This window comes from Cygnus atratus, chromosome 2 (assembly GCF_013377495.2).
Source record: "Cygnus atratus isolate AKBS03 ecotype Queensland, Australia chromosome 2, CAtr_DNAZoo_HiC_assembly, whole genome shotgun sequence".
Taxonomy (NCBI): Eukaryota; Metazoa; Chordata; class Aves; order Anseriformes; family Anatidae; genus Cygnus; species Cygnus atratus.
Window position 1 is genome coordinate 54,484,030 of NC_066363.1, and position 22,195 is coordinate 54,506,224.

General features: G+C 37.6%; 1 protein-coding gene across 6 annotated transcripts in view; it reads left to right on the forward strand.

The window, feature by feature from the left end:
- Positions 1 to 22,195, forward strand: part of TNS3 (tensin 3) — a 255,871-nt gene that overhangs the window by 124,745 nt on the left and 108,931 nt on the right. For all 6 annotated transcript variants that reach the window (XM_035549809.2, XM_035549804.2, XM_035549805.2 and 3 more), the window contains 6 exons: positions 8,841 to 8,890; positions 9,716 to 9,887; positions 14,528 to 14,578; positions 15,817 to 15,939; positions 18,117 to 18,181; positions 21,487 to 21,570. In XM_035549809.2, the coding sequence (XP_035405702.1) occupies positions 8,841 to 8,890; positions 9,716 to 9,887; positions 14,528 to 14,578; positions 15,817 to 15,939; positions 18,117 to 18,181; positions 21,487 to 21,570 (545 nt within the window). The remainder of the gene's footprint in view (positions 1 to 8,840; positions 8,891 to 9,715; positions 9,888 to 14,527; positions 14,579 to 15,816; positions 15,940 to 18,116; positions 18,182 to 21,486; positions 21,571 to 22,195) is intronic.

A 22,195-nucleotide genomic window follows, 5' to 3' on the forward strand; every position in this document is an offset into this window, starting at 1 on the left:
AATAAAAGTTGCAGTGTTGCAAGGCACATGCAAATCACTAAAGGTTTTGGAATGACTTGAAAGAGGCTGCTGCGTATCCTGGCTACATTCTAGTGTTGACATGACTAACTCACCTAAGCAGGGTTTCTCTGTAGTATTGTGTATTATATAATAGTGGTTAGGGCTAGTTGCTAACTTCACGAAGTTCAATGTGAACGGTTAATCTTGACATTGTAGAGCTAAGGGTTCAGAAATACTATGGTTTTCCAAATAGAAATAAGTATAGCTGTAAAATTGGGTGTGAGGTAAAATCATAGAATCATAGAATGGTTTGGTTTGGAAGGGACCTTGAAGATCATCTAATTACAACCCCCCTGCCATGGGCAGGGAAATCTGGTCTTAAACACCTCCAGGGATGGAGCACCCACAACTTCTGCGATCACCTGGCAGCATCACTGGTGCCCATGTGAAACAGCAGCAGTGGATAATAGTCCTTAGGCTGTACGAGGCTTGGCAGTCTCTTGGTGACATCCCTGATATGGGTCCAGCAGACTTCTCAAGAGCAAATCAAATAGGCAAATGGATGCCTGGGTGTCTCTGTACCTTTCACAAAAGAGTCTCCTACTACCATCACCCGTTGAGTTTTCTAGTTGCACTGGTTATTATGTGGGGAGCAGACAGGGCTGTCTTACTCAGCTCCACCCATGCAACGGGTCTTTCCTTTTCAGTCAGCAGAGGGATGAAGTGGTTCTGTAAGGACCCCCCAGGCTTTGGGGGAAGACTTCCTTCTGATAGTACTTGTCATTGCCAACTTCTGTTCTCCTGTGTTCTCGTCCCCCTTTCTGTTTGTGCTGGTGAGGGAGTTTTGGGCTGTTTGGCTGTGGAATGGAAAACATAAGTTGTGCCTCATTCTTACTTGAGTATGGAACTTGGGCACATTCAGTATTCTCACTTGAAGTTCCCTTAGTAGAAACAATTTGTTCTGTGTCTTTTCTTTGTTATGAATTTCAAACTTTCAAAGAAGTGAAAAGGATGGGTTGAAGACCCAGCTATACGAGGAACTTTGAGGCTTTGGGCAGAGCCATTCTTCTGAACCTAAGTGGGTTGGAAAACGGTCTTCCTGCCCTGGTTGACTTTCTGTTAGTCCATCAAACTTGCAGAGGGAACTCCAAATACAAGTGCCCGAAAACTCAATTAGAGTCCTATAGTTAACTTGTTTAGGGCAGCCTGGCCTGTCTTGACTGCTGTGTTTAGGGGAAGAATCATGGGAGCAAAACGGCTCCCATTATTGACTAAAAGTCAGGCTAGTTTTTAGCAGGGGGACAGCAAGCTGGGATTTATAACTTCTGCAGACACTGCTGCTTGCAGGGGGCGTATCCGTCTTGACTCTTACTTTTATACCACACAGGTGAACAGATTATTTTTACAGAATGCAGTATACAGAACAAAAAGTGTACAGCCAAAAAGCTATTTGCAGTAGGAATTATAAAACTTGTCTTCAGAGAGTCAATTCTAACAAAGTCTTACTTATTTTTAATATTTCCTGCAGGAATATAGTAACAGAGAGCCGTTTATATTCACAATGCATATTTTTTTAATTTCTCACATTAGGAATCATTCTAAAACCAGAAGACAAAATATTGTGCAAATTTTAATTCTCATGCAAGACATCTAAAGATACGTTTCCATATAGCTTCTAAAAGCAACTACTGTTACAGTAGGAGTCATAATCATGGAACAGCCCAATGATTGGTGTACTTCATTGTCCTGTCTTCAGTACCCCAAAGTGTACAGAACTGTTACATTATGTCGTAGAACAGGTTCGAGAACTTCTGATTCCTATCCACAGCTTGGGGAATGAAAATAGTATCATAAACTTTGTTAAAATAAGTAAGTTTGTTAAAATAGGTTTGATAGAGGAACCAATGAGGAGAGGTGCTGTGCTGGATCTCATTCTCACCAGCAAGGATGGGTTGGTGGGGAATATGAATGTCAAAGGCAGCCTTGGCTGCAGTGATCATGAAATGGTGGAGTTCAGGATCCTGAGGGCAGTGAGGAGTGATGCATTCCAGCAAAGAGGAAGTTGGGCAAAAATGCCAGGAGACCTGCATGGATGAACAACAAGCTCCTGACCAAGCTTAATCAGAAAAAGAAGGCCTCCAGAGACTGGAAGGAAGGACACACAGCCTGGGAGGGATACAGAGCCATTGCCCGAGCAGCCAGGGGTCAGGTTAGGAAAGCTAAAGCCCATTTAGAATTAAATTTGGCCAGGGACATCAAAGGCAATAAGAAAGTCTTCTCTAGGTACGTCAGTGATAAAAGGAAGACTGGAATTGTGGGCCCTCTCTGGAAGGAAACACGAGACGTGGTCACCTGGGGTATGGAGAAGGCTGAAGTACTTAATGACTATTTGCCTCAGTCTTCACCAACAAGAGCTCCAACCACATAGCCCAAGCACCAGAAGACAAAGGCAGGGACTAGAAGAATGATGAACCACCCAGTGTAGGAGGAGATCAGGTTTGAGACCATCTAAGCAACCTAAAGGTGCACAAGTCCATGGGACCTGAAGAGATGCATCCAAGGGTCCTGATGGAACTGGTGGATGAAGTTGCTAAGCCAGTGTCCATCATATTTGAGAAGTTGTGACAATCTGGTGAAGTTCCCACTGACTGGAAAAGGGGAAACATAACCCCCTTTTAAAAGGGGGAAAAAGGGAAGACCTGTGGAACTACAGGCCAGTCAGTCTCACCTTTTTTCCTGGCAAGATCATGAAACAGATCCTTCTGGAAACTGTGCTAAGGCACATGGAAAATCAGGAGGTGACTGGTAAAAGCCAACATGGCTTCACTAAGGAAAGATTGTGCCTGACAAATCTGGCCTTCTATGATGGGGTTGCAGCATTGGCGTATAGGGGAAGAGCAACTGACATCATCTACCTGGACTTCTGCAGAGCATTTGACACTGACCCCCGGGATATCCTTGACTCGACATTGGAGACATGGCGTTGATGGATGGACAACTCCATGCATAAGGAATTGGCTCGATGATCTCACTCAAAGTGTTGTGGTCAACAACTCATTCTCCAAGTGGAGATTAGTGACAAGTGGTGTTCCTCAGGGGTCAGTATTGGGACCAGCACTATTTAACATCTCTGTGGTGACACAAACAATGGGATTGAGTGCACCCTCAGCAAGTTTGCTGATGACGCCAATCTGTGTGGTGTGGTCGATACACTGGAGGGAGGGGATGCCATCCAGAGGGACCTTGACAGACTTGAGAGGCAGGCCTGTGCGAAACCTCATGAAGTTGAACAAGGCCAAGTGCGAAGTTCTGCATGTGAGCTGGGGCAATCCCAATCAGAAATACAGGCTGCGTGGAGAATGGATTGAGAGCAGCCTTGAGGAGAAGGACCTGGGGGTGTTGGTTGACGAGAAGCTCAACATAAGCCAGCAATGTGCTCTTGCAGACCACAAAACCAACTGTATGCTGGGGTGCATCAAAAGAAGCCTGGCCAGAAGGGCTGTGGAGGTGATTGTGTGTCTGTACTCTGCTCTTGTGAGACGCCACCTGGAGGACTGCATTTAGCTCTGGGGCCCCCAGCACAAGGACATGGAAGGATTAGAATGAGGCCAGAGGGTCATAGAGATGATCAAGGAACTGGAGCACCTCTCCTATGAGGGGAGGCTGAGAGAATTGGCTTTGTTCAGCCTGGAGAAGAGAAGGCTCCAGGGAGACCTTAGAGCAGCCTTCCAATACCTAAAGGGAGGGGGGCCTACAGGAAAGCTGGGGAGGTACTGATAGGACAAGGAATAATGGCTATAAACTAAACAAGGGTAGGTTTAGATTAGATAAAAGAAAGGAATTCTTCACAATGAGAGTGGTGAGGCACTGGAACAGGTTGCCCAGAGAACCTATTGATGCCCCATCCCTGGAAGTGTTTAAGGCCAGGTTGGATGGGGCTTTTAGCAACGTGATTTAGTGGGAGGTATCCCTGACCATGGCAAGGGATTGGAACTAGGTGATCTTTAAGGTCCCTTTCAACCCATACCATTCTATGACTCTGAAAATGCATTCAGTTCTCTTGATTATCTGTCTATTAATAGTTGTATTTTTGGCTCTTTGAATTGGTGGCATTTCAAACAATTACATGGCAAAAAGTTTCATGAGCTAATTAAAAGCTATGTAAAATGCATTTAATTTTACATATAGATTCAAGTTGTCTGGTGTTTATATCAACATTAAAAATAGGAGCAAATAAAATATTTATATCACAAATAAGTCTGTGTCATTCTTCCAAAATATGCCCTGATTCTTTAAGTTACAGATTACTCATTAAGTTGCATTTCACTTAACGTTTCTGATAGCTGTGGTTTCTCATTGACCCATTCTTACACTTGCTAGTGCTCACTCCAAGAAGAAGCGTGAGAGAGAAGATGAACTAAATGAATGCATATACAGTCCTGGAGGCATGAATTTTCAGTAGTGCTGTTACTCAGAACTGCATGTAGTTCATGGAGAGCTATCAGCTGCTTAAAATAACCCAGTCCTTGAATCCAGTAGTTCTTGTATTCTGCTGAGATTGCGTTTAAGCAGACGTATTATTATTCTTCAGTGCCAGAATCAGGGCCTTGGAAAAAGGCTACTGAATGATTTGTCATTTGAATTTTCATTCCTTAGACTGTCTTATCTCAAAACGGATAAATCATTGTGACACCTGGTATTTCTGACCCAAGGTGTGGCCCACATTTCTAGTTCTGCTTTGGTATTGGACACCAGCAGTTTGCACAATAGGTTTTTGATTTTTCCAGACTGCTGCATAAAAGATAGTAAAGCACTATACTGACACTATACAAATGAATTTATCCAGGAAAAACTGATCACCCTTCACCATTTATCCTTTCCATAAACTGTCTGCTCTTTGATACTTTAGTACTGAGGGTTTTAGCCTATGAAGTGTGTACTAATTGTCATCCAAGTATTATTCATCAAAGTCTTATTCAATATTTTGAAAGGATGAGGATGATATATTTTTACAGATACATATATACATACACAGATCCAGATATATTTTTTAAAAACATTTTTATAGCCATGATTTTTTTAGTTTATAATCCCCATTTTTTCTCTTGAGAGACAGCCTTTTTTCATAGTCTTTCTTCATAGGAAGGGGATGCAGGCTTGTCAGGAAGGTTATTTCTTCTTTCTGTTTTTTATTTTAGGTTATTACAGGTTATTTCTGTATTCCTTCTGTTCTGGACTAGTGCAGAAAGTGTCTGGAACCTCAATGCTACCATTACAGCCATACCTATGTCAGATGCCCTGTACTGTACCTGTGTAATTAATTTTTTTTTTTCTGAAGCTGTGGAGCAAAACTATGCTGGGACATTTACCTTCTCATGACTGTTGTGATCTGGTAAAAATGATGTAGAATCAAATATGGGCCTGTTTCTTAGCTTCTGCATCAAATTTTTGGTGGTCTTTGGGATGGTCTCTTCTGAGGACTGCGTTATTGAGAAAGTTGGCCTAGCAGGCTCTGCAGTGAACCCATAACTGGGTGCAGGTGCCAAAGATGATAAAAGGAGCAGTAAGGAGGGTGTGAAAAGGAAGAGCTTGACGGCTTGAATTTTCACTGGAAAAGGGCAGTAACATAGAGTAATATACAAAGAATTTGTTCTCCAATATCATCATTCTGTGCCTGGAGAGAAGACAGTTGTCACTTGAAAAGCAATTGCTTCCCCCTTCTGGCTTTCATGGAACGACTAGCTAAATTTATCTCGCCAAAAGGTTCTTTTCACTTACTAGGGATAACTTTTTATTGTAATTGTTTGGGATTGATCTCTGTGTTATATATTTAAAAAGTCACTAAAATTGAATGAGTAGGTAAAATGAAGTTTTCTTTATTCAGAACTCTGCCTCTCAGATGACTGATTATACTGTTTGCATTGCCAAGCAGTCCCAGAGAAACAGGGGAAAAGAACAACGTGAAAAACTCAAAGGATAAATAATATCGAGGTGGTTTGTCCTACTGGCAACAAATGTAGCACTGTTTCCACTGGATCTGTGCTAATTACTACTTTGATTTTTTAGCCATGAGTAACTAAATACCTCATTTTGAGCAATTATTTTTTGTTCCTTTCCTCAACACAAAATGAAAATCAGATCTAGTTTTGAAAGATTTTCTTTGTAATCATTGATCCTGGGAGGTGCTATCCTGTATTTGCTGTCTTGCAGGGCTAGCCATGGGTGGAGTTGATTTTGCCATTATGTGTGGTCTGCCCTATGCATCTGTATTCTGTGCCTGGTGAAACTGGTATTGTGCTGTTAGATGTATAGTTGTTTTGGCTCTAAATGAGGAGGAATCCATTCGTATTAGTGAAATTAACCTGAAATAGCACAGAGCTGATGGAAAAATGAAAGACAGTTACATAAGTTCAAGATAGGTTTTAATTGGCTATTAAACCTAAATTAAGTCAGAAGATATGGCTCACATTTACAGATTGTCTTTTGCGAGAAATGCTCTAACAGCTTCTTCATGTTTGAGAACACATTTAGGTGTACGTATATATGGTGTGTGTTTCATCAAACCTTTAAAAAGGTGTTTCAGCAACCATTTTGCCTCTCTGCCATGCCATGCATAAATTGTCTTCAAATTGCAGCAGGGGCGGTTTAGGCTGGATATTAGGAAAAAATTGTTTGCTGAAAGGATTGTGAAGCATTGGAACAGGCTGCCCAGGGAAGTAGTTGAGTCACCATCGCTGGAGATATTTAAAAGACCTGTAGATATGATGCTTAGGGACATGGTTTAATGGTAGACTTGTCAGTACTAGGTTAACAGTTGGACTTTATGATATCAGAGGTCTTTTCCAACCTCGATGATTCTTATGACTCTTTGTTGGATTTTGCTAAATGTTTTATCTGTGAGGGGAAAAGGTAGTGGTACAGTCATTAACAACTAGTAAACAAAACAAACAGTAAAAAGAAAAAATGAAAAAAAAAAAGGATACATCACTAGCATCAAGACATGGAGGAGTGGAGGAAGTGACTAGAATCTAGAGGACATGCAGAAAAATGGGGGGAGTGTTCTTAGCTGTTTGTCCATTTGTCAACAAGAGCCAACAACTGTTTGTCCATTTGCTGACTGTAGTCAACATATAACGTACAAGGCAATCTTTGAAGGGTTAGCTAAAATTTAGTAGTTCATTGTGCCATCTGTAGACCATGGGAAGTTTCTTATGCTTAGTCAAAGTATTCATGTAAAAGAGAACCAATAATGACAGATGAGAGTATTGCAGCTATTGAGACCATGCAATGCTTAAACCTTCTGACTGCAAACCTAAATTTCTATCAATTGATTCTCTTATGAAAGTATTGAAAAATATACTCAATTTATTCCAGTAACGGTCCTGCAAGTCTGAGCAGAAGCATGAGCTGAAGTGATTTTGCTTTAGGGGAATTTAGTGTGACTTTAGTGTGTACTCCCCTTTGTTCAGTAAGAGTAACTATGCGTTACAGAGTGTCACAATTTTCTCCCCGATGAACCTTAGTGATAGAATTTCTCTCACCTAATTTTAGCTGTCTCAGAATTAAATACCTGTGTGGTAGTCATCTAAGTTCCCTTTGTATGTAATGGAGAGAAACGGAGAAACCTAGAGGGAACAGAATCCCTTCCAGAATAGGCTTTTAGAAAAAAGGCAGCTATTATTATACTAACACTAAATAATAAGAAGAAAAGCATCAACAACAAACTTTACATTTAGATATATCTTTTATACAGAAAATCAGAAGTTCATTTTAATATCATGCATTGGTAACTCCATAACAGAAAGACCTCATCCATCTTCCTGCCCTGAATTTATGCTTACTACACAGAAAATTGCACAGAAAAGCTTATATAGTGGAAGGGTAAGATCTGGAAAGCTGATAAACCCTGTCTGTTTTGGCTACATGGATGATATATACCCAAACTTATGCTAGGCCTTAAAACTTTCCATACAGTGGCACTGTATATCAAAAGCTAAGACACATACAAACACACGACTGGCATGTTTTCTTCCAGAATTTCTGGAAATGAGCTGTTCTGGCAAATTTTAAATAAGTACATCTGATCGCAAAAGGTGTGCCTCACTGAAGTGCTTGTTCCCAGTTCCATGAATTCTTGTCTTTACTTAAATAGAACAACAGAAAATAAGGAAACTTCATGGTATTTTCAGCTTCTTTTTACTCAATCCTTTCTTAGGATTGTGAAGGCTATAGGTAAGACGCCATGAGTGCTACAGTAAGTCAATAGGTAAAAACTGAAATCCATGAGAAAGCTTTCAGTGTGTTTTTTCAGTTAATTTTGTTTTTGTAAGTAGAAAGGAATTAGGGGAACATCTTCACCTCTACTTCTTTGGTCTTTGTTGGTTGCATAGATCTATCCATTACTTCTGCCTTTTCTGATAAATGTTATGACTAAACCTCTATTTAATCTGAATGAGCAGTCACATAGCAGCTTCCTTTGATAAGAAGTGACAAAATGATTCTCTATTCAAGCTCCAGCTTCTCAGAAGTCTGTTGAATGTCTGCTTTAATCTTAGTGCAGAGTTACCGAAGACTTCAACGGTGTTAGACAACCAATACTTTTCTGGTAGTAGTGAGTCCGTGTATGTTCTGCATGAAGAGTTGGACATAACCTGGTTCATAACCACGGTGTTTACAATTGTGATCAAAACATAAGATGATACTCTCTTATCCTGTTGTTGCAATGGTTTTCCACAGTAGGGACGTAATGAAGGAGGGTGATGGGGGCAGGGAAGCAGGAGCAGTGACATAAATGCAGCAAGAAAGCTACTGGATTGACCCCTCTGCTTTATTTGTTCCAGAATTCCAGCAGTGTTTTGAAGAACTCTTTCAGTTGTGACAAGGGATCACAGTAGGTATTTCTTTAATATTTGGTTTAATAGCGTCAAGTGCTGTCACATTATTTGTGGTTTAGATTTTTGAGATAGCTTTCTCTGAGACATGTCCAGCTGTGCAAAGTTAATTTTTACTATCCCTCTGTGAGATAAAAGCTGAGCATATTTGAAGAGCTTACTTTTAACTTAGTGACTGTCATCTTCTGATTGTTCTATTAGGAAGGATATAGGTATCAGGTAAGGTATCTGGTTTCACCCTCAACTGGGAGAAGTAGCAGAAGTTAGAGGAAACAGTATCTGTAAACTAACCCGTGCAATTATTTGTATTATATTAGTGTCTGTTACAGTTTGGGGACTGGTTTTGGATTCACCTCAGTGTTTCTCAAAGCAGATTTCAAGATGGTATCTATCTGCAGTTTTTTACAGACCACTGGTGAATCTACTAATTTGTAAAGCATTTGTAGAGTTCTACAGAGACCTGTGCAGCCATAAGTATCTGTATGTTGTGGGGATTTTTGTTTTTGCTTTTCTTTGTTTTAACTCCCACATTTCTTGCACTAGTGTTTGTGAAAGTTAATTGTATTCACCTTACTGCTTTTCTACACTATTGGTTGCAGAGATTTTTTCATTATAGTTTTCACGTGAAGAACTCTGATATTTGGCTAACCTCTATTTACATACTAAAATGAAGAATTTGAGCTTTATAGGTGTTTAATAAATTGTAATTTTAATGAAAACTTTGCAAACGTGAAATGCTGACTGTATCAGTCCAAGTTGCGATTTCTTCTCATTAATATACTCTGCTGCTTTGTTCTGAACTGCCACACCTAATTTCTTCACAGAAGTGCAGACTTTGATCACATTATGGAGGAGGGCTATGAACTTGACCTCACTTACATCACGGAACGGATCATTGCTGTATCTTTCCCTGCTAGCTGTTCTGAGGAAACTTATCTCCACAATCTACAAGATGTAACACGAATGCTCAAATCCAAACATGGTGATAATTACTTGGTATGTATATCTGTCTTATGTGCTGCATCTTCTTCTGTCCTGCAGGAAGACCACTTGTAGGTTTACATGTACCATTATATACTAAACGTCATTCATCTGAAAACTCTTTCGTCCACCTTTACAGCTTTATAAGCAAGAGCAAAATTTTCAGTAATGTTATAAGCTGTTAGATAAGGATAAGGATATTAAAAATACCTTTCTGCTGTTGGCAGTGCAGTCTCTATTTTGATAGTAGATATTCAAATGCTACAGAACGATTGCACAGACTGTTTTAATTGTCCAAAGAATACTATTAAGAGATCTATATGCTGCAGTGTAGAATGTGTTTTTCTTTCCTAGCCATCTGTTAAATCAGGGTCCTCAGCTTGGGTATCTAATGGTCTCTCACCATCATGCCTGAGCTGTCTCTGGTGTATGTAATAGGGTTACAGTTTGTCTGTTTGGTCCAACTCTTTCTCATTAACTTGATTTAGATGCATTTTTCCTACTATTTAGTTTTCTGTAGGAAATTAGATTGTGACCAAATCTCAAATGAGCTCTATGTGCAGAATATTTTTTAAATGATGATCCAAACTGTTACTTTTGTGCTGTTTTCTCCCTAGTACATCTGTAACCTATGACATGTATTGTCTCAGCTTGTTCTGTGAATGTGAATTTAAAACAGGGCCAGTATTTTATTTAAGTTTTTTTCTTCTATTTTAGTCAGCATGTTTAAACTATTAGAATCAAATTTCTACAGCTTCAGGAGCATAAACTTTACTCACTGCATAAATTGGTTTACAGAGTGAGTCCACCTAACAATTTAAATATACTATCGTTTGCTCACAAACAGAGGTGTCGTAGATGTATTGTGGACTATCTGTTGTCCTCAAGACGTACCTGTACTACTTACAATGTTGTCTGATGTTCTCAGAATGCCACGTTATTGCCCTTCCTTCCATTCCACATAGTGCTGGTAGCTTGTAAGGTACAATATACTGACAGTGTGAGGGTGACCTGGATGCAAAGCTTTATGGTTTCCAATTCACTTGTTGTGAGTGGCCTTTCCCATGTGACAGCAATATTTTTGGTATGTGGGAAATAATATTGTAGTCTCATCAGAGTTAAATCTCATTAAATAACTTCTTGTATTACAAAAATCTGCTGTGTGTATGGTAAGTGAGATAGACTAGGTTGAGGAGATGTCCTCTCTTTAAGTGGGATTGCAGTCAGTTTCTCTTGCAACGTTTTGATCTGAGTTTAATTATTTATTTAAAAAATCTGTACCCAGTACTTTGGAAGTCTGCTGACATGGTCAAAAGAAAATTTGATTCCCTCTGTTCAAGAATGTTTCTGGAAATTTTCAACATAACCTGGCAAATCATAGCCAGGTTATAGAGCCAGAGATCTCAGTTTTAAACTTTATCTGTTGTTTCTCATATTTCAAAGATCCCTTAAGTCTGCTTGAGAGACATATGTATAGCAGCAAAAAGCAAACAAACAAACTGAAAAAAAGAAACCTTAAAGAAAAAGAAAAACAAAAAAACACCTGCAAGTAAGCAATTCTACTGAAGCTGATGAGAACAGTTTTCTTCTTTCATTTGGTCAGGGCCTGAGCTAGCAGAAATTATACTATAAATCAACATCTGTTGTTTCTGATCTAGCTGTTCTCTTTCTGGATTTTTGTATGTGGTAGATTGTTGCTGCTACGGTCAATAATGAGAACAGAGAAGGGGGAATGAAACACCCAAAGAACTGTGTTTGTTTGAAAAAACAGCCATTTCATAGAAAGAGATTTAGTGGATAGGATAAAGCATCCTTTTATTCCCCAATAAAATGATCTCTTGGTTGCAAAGGAAGGCATGTTTTCTTGCAAGATTCAAAGGCTTGGCTACAAATGAATGCTGTTTTTCACCAGTACTTTCAAAATATAATTAGTGCAAACATAAACAGTTTAAATGGCACAATCGTTTTGTCAACTGAAAAACTCAGTTTGCAAAAATAAATTTATCATGTTTCTGTTTTAATCAACTTTACCAGTAATATATTTGTCATGCTATTTTAACAAAAAAGTTTGCCATGCATTGCGCTTGTAGGAAAGGAGTAGTGCTCAATTGTTCAGATAGTTTTAGCTTTTAGAAAAAACAAAAAAACAACAACAACAAAAAACATAAAAAAGTTGTCAGTTTGTCTATCAGTTTGTCACTTAAGAATTTTTATTTCAGTGTTTATTAATTATGATTATCAAAGCAGTTTTCCTGATGTTAATTTATAGTAGTGATAAACGAACAAGTTACCTTATGTCTCTTGCTGTATTCGTGTGTTCCAGTGGTATTTTTGTATCTACAGTGACTGAAAGGTAACAGAGTTCTTTGAGGAGTAAACTATTGTAAATTAATTCACTCTAGTTAGATGTGTGTACACAGAAGCATACAGAGCAGTTGATGAACAGTGACTCATGTCAAAGACATTAAGAATGAGATGGTAAAAACTATTGTCTAAATTCATGTTCAGTTCTTCTATAAAAGCAAAATAAACCCCAAACCCACTGTGAAGATTTGTAAAAAAAAAAAATTTCAGTGATTACCCTGCAGCTTTAGCATATGTTAGCATTTGTTACTGGTTAGACCAATATAAATGCTGTGCATTTTCTTGGTCCTGCTTATGTAAATGATAAGATAACGCTTGCGTGCTGCTGTTGTTTTCCTAGTTGGAACTATTTGTTAATTTTAGCTCATGTCATGTTTTGGCCACATTCCTCTTTGCCCTGCATTATACTCCATATGAGGCCTCTGCTGACTTCAACATGTAAGTTCAGTCCCACTTGGTGGAACAGTTTTGGCTGCTTGCTCTCCCAGTCTCTTCTCCTTAATGGAATGGGCTGCAGGCTAGCGAATTGTTCCTTGGTCAGTACTTAATGTTGTTTTGACCACAGTACACCTTTCATGTTTCAAAATTGCAGCCGCGTGCTGTTTGATTCTTTTTATTTTCCATTCTGAGGTTTTGTATTTGTGGTCATCTGATAAAAGAGCAGACCAAGTGTATGACCCTTCAGTATCTTTGTAAAAGTCTCCATATTTTTTTGTGCTAAAAGGCCTCCATATTTTTGTTCTGTTGCCAAGCATTCAGCAGAGTGAGAGAATTAATATTACCTTACTAGTACAAGTTTCTTCACATTTCAGGATTAAATCATATAGGGGTGAAGAGTGTTTCCTCTCTGCTGTGTATAAGAGGAAAAGGCTCCTTTTTCCCAGTTGCTTAATATTACTTCATTTTTTATTCATTAGATGAGGTCTTAAAATGTGGGGAAAAATCATTTAAGTTTCACAGAATGCTCATCTTTCCTGTACAAAATCTATGTACCTATACCTTGATTATACTAAAAAGGGGCTAAAAAGAATGAAATTAATCTTCCACTTACATCTAGTTGCAGAATATGCTTCTCTTGAAAGCCTTTAGTGAACACTTCTTTTGTTTCATATGAAATGTTGGTTCCATGTCTTCTGGTCTCCATTCTGAGATGACAACTACTATAGCATCTCAGTTTGATCTCTGCTGTGTAGGTTGACAGGAACTTGGCTACATCCCAGGATTTGAGTTTGGCACCTGATACTGTGGTGACATATCCATCATGAAAAAATGCGTATGATAACACACAAGAATTGCAAACTCTTCTTAAATATGAATACAAGATAGAGGGATAAAGAAAAGTTCTCACACAACAGCACTTGTATATATGTATATATACATATATATAATACAGTTGGTATTTCTGGAAGAATAACTGTAGTCTTAATTTCAAATGTTGATACATCTTCCTGATCCAAAATAGTATGGACAATGCATATATGAATTTTTGACTGCTGTTTAGCTCTGTAGCAGTAATCTGTTTAAAATTCAGACAGATTATCGGAATAAAGACTGTGTTCCTAATTTTATATGGATGTTTTAAGCTTTCTTTTTTTTTAAGAGTTTGAGGTCAATTGAAGTGATGAATGACTTTTATGGTCAATATCATGTGTGACTCCATAACCTTATGCAGCTTAAAATATAAGCAGTTTTCTTAGAGACCATGTTAGTTGTGCGGTTTTTTCTTTCTCTGGATGTAATTCTTGTTCAAAAACTGTAATTTTTCCTAAAGATGGTATAATGTCTTCGTGCTTCCACTTTGTCCATGAAGAGCAGGCACCAGCTTCAAAGTGATTTAGTGTAGCCTACTCAGTTCTTAGCTTGTTTGCTGAGACTGCTCATGCCAAGCACTCAAATTCACATATGTAATACATAACCACCCTCCTGGACTTTTCTTTTTGAATTCTTCTTCTGCTGTACAGTAAATTTGCATAGTGTCCAGATCTCTCCGTATACCCCCGACTAAAATAAAGCCATGTGAAATAAATAGAATGTAAACAGTTTTACTGTCCTTTTTTGAAGTGTGCGTTTAGTTTCATCATATAATAACTGAGTTTACTATCGGGATTGCCTAAATTACATTTGCTAATGTTACCTGACTTTAAATGTTAATTTAATTCATTAAAATAGTATGCAAACATGAAGTCCTACTACCTCCACTTCTACTAATAATCATCTGTTTAAAATACAGTGACTTACTACATAAATGGTGAAGTCTTGATCGTTGATATATTTTCTTTCTTTCTGAACAGGTGCTAAATCTTTCCGAAAAGAGATATGACCTTACCAAGCTTAACGCAAAGGTATTGGCTCACTTCCATAACATGCCTCTTTTTCTATAGCGTTAAATAGAACTTAATTGGCATAAGCCTTGAAGCTATACAAGCCTTGATACAGAGTAAGATACCTTTTAGAAGACGATAAAAACCCCATATGCCTCCCTTCTGTATTTTTATTTTTCACCAAGTTCTGTTTTGTGCCTGTTACGTCTGTGCTTTACAAAGCTGTTTCTGTTGTTTTCTTAGACTTTACACACAGTAGCCTGTTGTGGCTACTGGAAAAAATTCCTATTGAGTGAAGTAAATTTTGCTCCAAGCATGCTTTTCTTTTTGCACTCATGGGATACTAGGGGTTATATATTGTAACATAAAGTGTAATGGCTGAAGCTAGTGAACTCAATTCAAATATGAGCTTTCCTTTTGTGTTGTCTTTTCATAGTTGCTTTGTAAAACAGAGACATAAGGAAAGGACCTATAAATGCCTTTTGTTTTTCCTCATACCCTTTCCCTTCTAACTGTTGTATTTATTGTATAAAATGAAATGCAGTTGTTCTTCAGCAGCTATTATAAGGTCTGAGTAGCACAGATGTACATTCATGGTAGTAGATTTACATATGCTGCCAGAGAAGAATACTAAAAAGACTCTTAATTTTGACCTAGTGAGTACATTATTGATCATGAAGGATTTAAGTTGTTCATGGTTACTGCTTTTGTTAGTGTTCAATATTGTTACTGTTAAATACGTATATAATAGTTTGAGTAAACAGTATTATATAGTGACTAAAGTTGAATAGAAAATATGAACGAATCAAATCTGTTGTACACAAAGAAAAGAAATTGCAAACTAAATAAAAACAATCACAAAATATTTGCTCAGGTCAGTCAACATTCTTTGTTCTAATTTTGACATTATAATTATTTTACTATTATAAAATACCTGAACTTCTAATTGAAAATTCTTTTAAGATCTTCAGAAATGTTGTGATGTATCAGTGGTTGGTGGGTTTGGGGGAGAGGGTTTTTTATTTTTTTTCTTTTTACAACATGCTAGTTTTTGTTTTTTTTTCAAAGAAAAAGGTAGCCACTACTTCCCCTTAAGAAACCCGTAAACATGTATTTACATCATGGCATTCGAATATAATGTGAAATGATTCCCAAGGGTTGGAAAAAGAGAGGAGACTCCTAACCATCAGAAGCTAGAATTTTAATACGGAGTATTATGGTAAAGGTGACTCTTGTTAATGTTATTTGTTTAACTGCAGATTATGGATGTGGGGTGGCCTGATCTCCATGCACCACCTCTTGATAAAGTGTGCACCATCTGTAAGGCTATGGAGTCATGGCTGAACAATGATCCTCAGCATGTGGTGGTGATCCATTGCAAGGTAGGTGAGCTTTGTGTGTACTCATTGGCTATCAGCTTGAAATCATTCTCAAAAAGGTTGTCCTTACTCATTAAAAAAAAGTTTGCTCTTTTTTCAGTGTTGCAAATGGTGTGCCAAATCTTCAGTTGATTTAAGTAGGCCTTATTCTACTGACCCTGCATGCTTGTTATCTCCCTTTTTATAACTAATGTTCTAGCTTCTACTCTGAGTATAGCAAGCAGTTACGTTAGTTTGCTTTTTCAAACTCAGTAGTCAGTGCTACTTCTGTGAATTAGATTCTTGAGTTTTTCCAGCTCAATGGCAAACTCTTTAGAAGCGTTTCAAATTCTGTGACATTTATGGATTTTGTTGTTGGATAAGGCTAGGCAACATTTCACAGGCTTGACTTGTTAGTTGGGTCCACATTGCAGATCAATAGAGGTTAAGTGTCCAGATGGCTTTCAGTATGCTAAAGTGGGTGTTCAGGCAATTACCGGCACAACATAATACCGTTTTCTGGACCACATTTTTTGTCTGTATTGGAAAACATGTCCGACAATGTTGAATATAGCACAGTGATTATACTGACTAATAGCTCATCATCCCTTTACAGAATAGTGTGGTTGTAGGAAATGAGGATATTAAATACCTTCTGGACCGAGACAGGTTCTAACTGTCTGTGTAATTGCAGTGTCATACAGTAATGCTATTATTGTGCAGTGCTGCTTCTTCTCCCTGCTCACAATGAAGAGAAATAAAGAAAAGCCTTAATTAAAAATAAATAATATGAATTCAGAACTGAGTTGGCAGTTGTGCTGGTTGATATAAGGCAAATCTGTCTCTGTGTTGCTGGCAGATATTACTTTAAACAGAATGAAGGTGTTCTTCAGGTCAAGTTGTATAGTCTCCAGTCCTCTATTTCTTGCAGGCAGAATGCCATGATTGTATGAAACACTACTGAATTCTTACTAGCTGCGGGACTGCAGCAAGAAGAATGGCCCATACATGGGACAAAAGAAAAGGAGGCAAAATATTATTATGTATTTTATTTGCAAATTGGTAGTGTATAGTTGATTAATACCTCCTGGTAATAACTTAAACGTTTCCAAACACAAAATAGGTGTAGCTATCCTGTGTCAGCTGAAAGTGTCAGCTGAGAGTCTGAGAATGTTATGAAATCAGAGAGAATTACCACTTGGTAAATTGTACTGAATTTAAGTCATGTAAACTATTTAATAAGATCCATAAATTTTTTTAAATACTCCATAGAAAAACAAGCAGCAGTTGTAAGTCTGAGATGCTGTGGGGTCAAGGAGGTAAAAATGACAAAACGTGTCAGAGATCATATGCTTTCCAAAATATGTATTTTATAGCATTTCATAACAGAAGTTGCAACATTGTCTAGACTTGTCTTAAATGATCGCTGGAAAGAATAATATAAAATAATTGATAGAACGCTTTACTACTGTTCTTTTTTTTTTTTTTTTAAATTTATTGCCTTGTTTTGGTATGAAAAGATAATGAGCATTTAAAATGCATGTTTAAGAAATAATTAAAAGTTTAAATCTATTAAACTTACTGAATCTAACATTAAAAAAATACCAAGAAAACTTAGTATTATGGCTAGGCATATATAGGAGTTAATGTGTTCACCTGAGGACCCAGCTCTTGGATATGAACGAAGAGCTAGGAAGTTATTAGCTAAGTGATGTTTTCAAACACAGGCTAGGAATTCAGGTTCCCATGTTAAAGTTTCAATATGATACAGGTAAGTCTTCAGCCTTCTAAACTGATTTCCACTGCCTGCAAGAGCTTCTGAGCACAGAGGACAAAGATTAATGCAAATAACATGATGGGAAAAATTCATCACTGCAGAATAGCTAGATACAGGCTTTGCTCTGTGTGATGTTGGCATCCATTTGTGCAAGCTTTCCACTCCATCACGTAAGACTTGACAGACGTGTATAAAAATCATGCTTAGCATTTTTCATGTCACTTGTAAACCACCTTGCAATAGAGAGAGATAAGCTTATGTCCATGAATACTACCATTCAAACGACACAGGAGATGCATGAGCAAAGGGAGTCTCTGAATCCCCTGTCTTAAAGTTCTTGTTTAGCATGGGTCTTAAGCAGAACAATGTTCAACGATATGCAGCATAGATTAAATAAGTTATCATTCACTTTTTCCCAATACAGGGAGGAAAAGGAAGGATAGGCGTAGTCATATCATCGTATATGCACTTCACCAATGTTTCTGCAAGGTAAGCTATGAATAATGGAAATAAATGAATGCATATTGTGCATTTTTTACAATAGGAAAACATCAGAAAAAGATGTCTTGTAATTGTAGAGCTGCTCAATTCCCTCCTTAAGGTTTGCTAGCTGGGCTTCTCAGGAATCTTGGAGCATGTCTTAAAGCAGCAGTTTTCTTGTGGTTCTGTTTTCAGCAGGAGGTTGGACTAAGTGAAGATCTAAGGTCTGTTCTAATCAGGGATTCTATGATTCTGTGTAAAAGTTATCTAAAGGGTCTTTCAAGGTGAATGAAGAAATGTTTGAAACCATTTTTATATAGTGATACAATCTTTAATGTATTAAACACATCCATTTGCCACATCCGTGAAGTTGTTTCTCTTGAATCACTGAGAAACTATTCCTAAAGTACATATGGAAAATAGTTATTAGAATCCAGAACAAATATTTTAATAGGGAATTCCCAGACATCAATCAAAGTGCAGAAAGCAGTTTATGACATAATCTGAATTGTATTTTGCAGGAGCAGGTCTTCAGTCAGTTTAAACAATAGGTGTCTGATTGCTCTGTTTCAATTGTTTCTTAGAGAGTGCTCAAATTATGAACTGACAATTAACAATATATGTCAATAAAGATGAAAATTGGTAAGTGCTGTCAAATGGATGAAATGTATCTTATTTTTAAATCAAATTGTTTTCCGGTATGAGATGGTACCTGCCTATAAATACATTTTACTAATGTCATTACAGAAAAACATCTGGATGTGACATTGTAGAGCTTAGTGGTGAAAGGTGTCTTCTTTTACAAAACAAATTCAGAACTCCTCCTGTTACGTTTTAGGAGAGGAGTGAGTTTGGAAGCCATCCTTTAAATTTCTCTATATCTGACAGCTCCTATTCAAAGCCTAGCTTTTCCGTATAGCAGTGAGGTTGTGAGGGCTGGGGGAATTTCCCGGCTAGGATTTGTATATCCCTAGCATTATCAAGACTCTTCAAAATTGAAGCAAAACACAGCAAAAGAATAGAAGCAGGAATTATTTTAGATGCTACTGTTGAGTGTGCTGGCTGCTGTGTCAGAAACAGTACTCAGAGAGAAGACTTCACGGATCCCTCACACTAAATAAAGTTTCCAATTGCTTGTATGCACATACAAAAAAAAAAATCTAGGCTTACTGAAAAATGCTTTATGTTGCAAAACTGTTTGGATTATATGTTACAGATATCTGATGTTCTCATTTAGGAAGGACTAATGTACAGTAAAACTTAACTTGGGCAAACAGAACTCTGTCAGATAAAAAGCTTCACATTTCTGCGTTTTTCTTACCTTCATAGGGTTAAAATAGTATTGGTGATGTATGGTATGTATATTGGTATGTGCTCATTTGTGATATTTAGTGTCTTAGAATCACAGAATCATCTAGGTTGGAAATGACCTTCAAGATCATGAAGTCCAACCATCAGCCTGACCCACCAAGTCCCATCACTAAACCGTGTCCCTCAGTGCCAGGTCCACACATATATTAAATACCTCAAGAGGTGGGGATTTTATCACTTCCCTGGGCAACCCATTCAAATGCTTCACACCCTAACCATCAAGAAATTGCTTCTGAAGTCCAATCTAAATCTCCCCTGGTGCAACTTCAAATGGTTTCCTTGCTTCGTATGAGAAAAGAGGCTGACATCCATCCTTGCTGAAACCTCCTTTCAGGTAGCTGTAGGGAGTGATGAGGTCTCCCCTCAGCCTCCTTTTCTCCAGGCTAAACGACTCCAGTTCCCTCAGCTGCCCCTATTTTTTCATGTGATGATCTTGTCATATCTTACAACATACATCTGTTATAAAATGGGTTCACCCATTTTGACATAAACATTGAAGTCCAATCATCAGCTCTATGGCACTTATTTTCATAGTTTTTTTCAAAAGTGTTCTGTATCCATCCTAATATTTGTCTACTGGTTCATTAAACTTGACTTTAATATACAGATCTTTTACATAGTGGTTACAATTAAATTTAACTTACAATTTGGAAATATATATATTTAATGAAAATCATTTGTTCTGAGGCAAACTGCACTCCATTTGTCAACACTATAGTCAACTACCACCCTGTTCACTTTCCCAGATCATCCTTCCCCCTAGTCTTTTCCAGACTCAACTAAATTAATGATTTAGTGAGAGCTATGACTCTTTCCGTATTATTATATTTTATTTTTTCATTTCCTATCATTAAGGGATGTTTAATACTGAGGTTGTGAGAACTCAAATTTATCACAGGTTTTATTTTTAAATCATAGCTCTAGAATCAACACTATCTCTAGTCTTTCCGCTTTTCTTCTAATACTAAATATACAACATAAACGTCATAACACTATACCCTATTGTAACAGACTTGTCTTCATGCTGCATGTACAATGTTACCATCATTATTGGCATTGTAATATCATCCTTTGGAGATGAGAGGTTCTGACATTTTCTGGGCCTGTGTCTGGAGGAATATGTACCTCTTTCAGAGGGGTAGCATAGGGCCAACAGTGTGTTTATGTGCGTCATTTTGCCTTCCTTCGCACACTTGCAGAAGACATGCATAAGAACCATTTCTATTCTGGCTGGAGAACGGAAGAAAGTTTATTTTTTAAAATGTATTTCCTTAAGTGTATGCTTGAAGAGTTTGTAGTTAAGTGATGAAGATCATTTCTTCTCTAAAGACTGATACTTTTATTTAAAACATTTGCTCCATTAGTGGCTTAGGGTAGAAGAAACAACGACTGAATGAATTGTTTGACTGCTTAAATGATCCTCTAGCCCGGCATCCATGGCACCTCATGTACTGAACTATAGTCAGAGCTAGATAATGGTTTTCACCTCCATAGTGTTGCTGTAGGTTTTTAAAAGAGGGAATAAATGTGTATTTTTCAGAGAGAACTCACCTGTTTAACATTGAAAAAATTGTGGCAAGTATCCCTTTTGCAACCTGAGCTGCTTGGCTTTGGTAATTCTATTGCATTACAATGTGCTGGAAATATGCAATTCAGCTAATTGAATAAGGGAGAGGGTGCTTTGCCTCACGAAGAAAAATGCCTTAAGGTGTGGAATAAGAAGGTGTCAGCAGAAAAAAAAAAAGAAAAAAGAAAAAAAGACATTCTTGTCTGACCTGTAAGTGCTAGGGTTTCTAGTTAGGTGGTACTTTATTTTCTTTTTCTTTCATTTCCTTCTTTTTTACTCCCAACTATGTTGGCATATTTCAAGCAGTAACCTGATGAATTTCCAAGATAACCCCAAACTGGAATAACTGTGTGTCTCTGTGTCTCTCTTTTGTCAGTGCTGATCAAGCTCTAGACAGATTTGCTATGAAGAAATTCTTTGATGATAAAGTTTCAGCTTTAATGCAGCCATCCCAAAAAAGGTATTTATTTCTAATTCATACCAATAAGAAATGTCATTGTTATCTTCTGCCCCCATACCTTACTCTCTCACATGCTGTGTAAAGGCTATTTCCACAAGATCCTCCAGTGACTTCTGAACTGTCAGCACTTTATCTTATGTTAATCTTCCTTGACTGATTCAATAATTACTGTTCACTTTTGGTTTTAATCAGCCCGTACACAGTTGTTTTTAGAAGGATAAGGTTTTGCTAGTAATTAGACGACAAAAAATAACAAACAAAAGGCACTTGGTTCTGTTCATCTCTAAATAAGAAAAGCTTTCGCATTGCCTCTTGAACCCATGTGGTGACCTGCACAGTCCTTTTTCCCTTGAAAAATCATAACACAGTATACCATTAGACATTAAATAAACTTTTCATAAACAGAAATTTACTGGCTTCATTCTTTTCCAATTTTAGGCCTGCATATATGTCTTGTATTTTAATAATAAGGATTTTGAGAGTGGTTCCTTACGAGATACAGAGGTGTGGACTGTAGGACCAAAAGGAAATAGATGTTCTTAATTTTTTCCCATCAAGAGGCCTTGTGCATTAATTCTATGTTATGTTGTGTTATGTTATGTTAAATTATTATGAGCACCCCTGC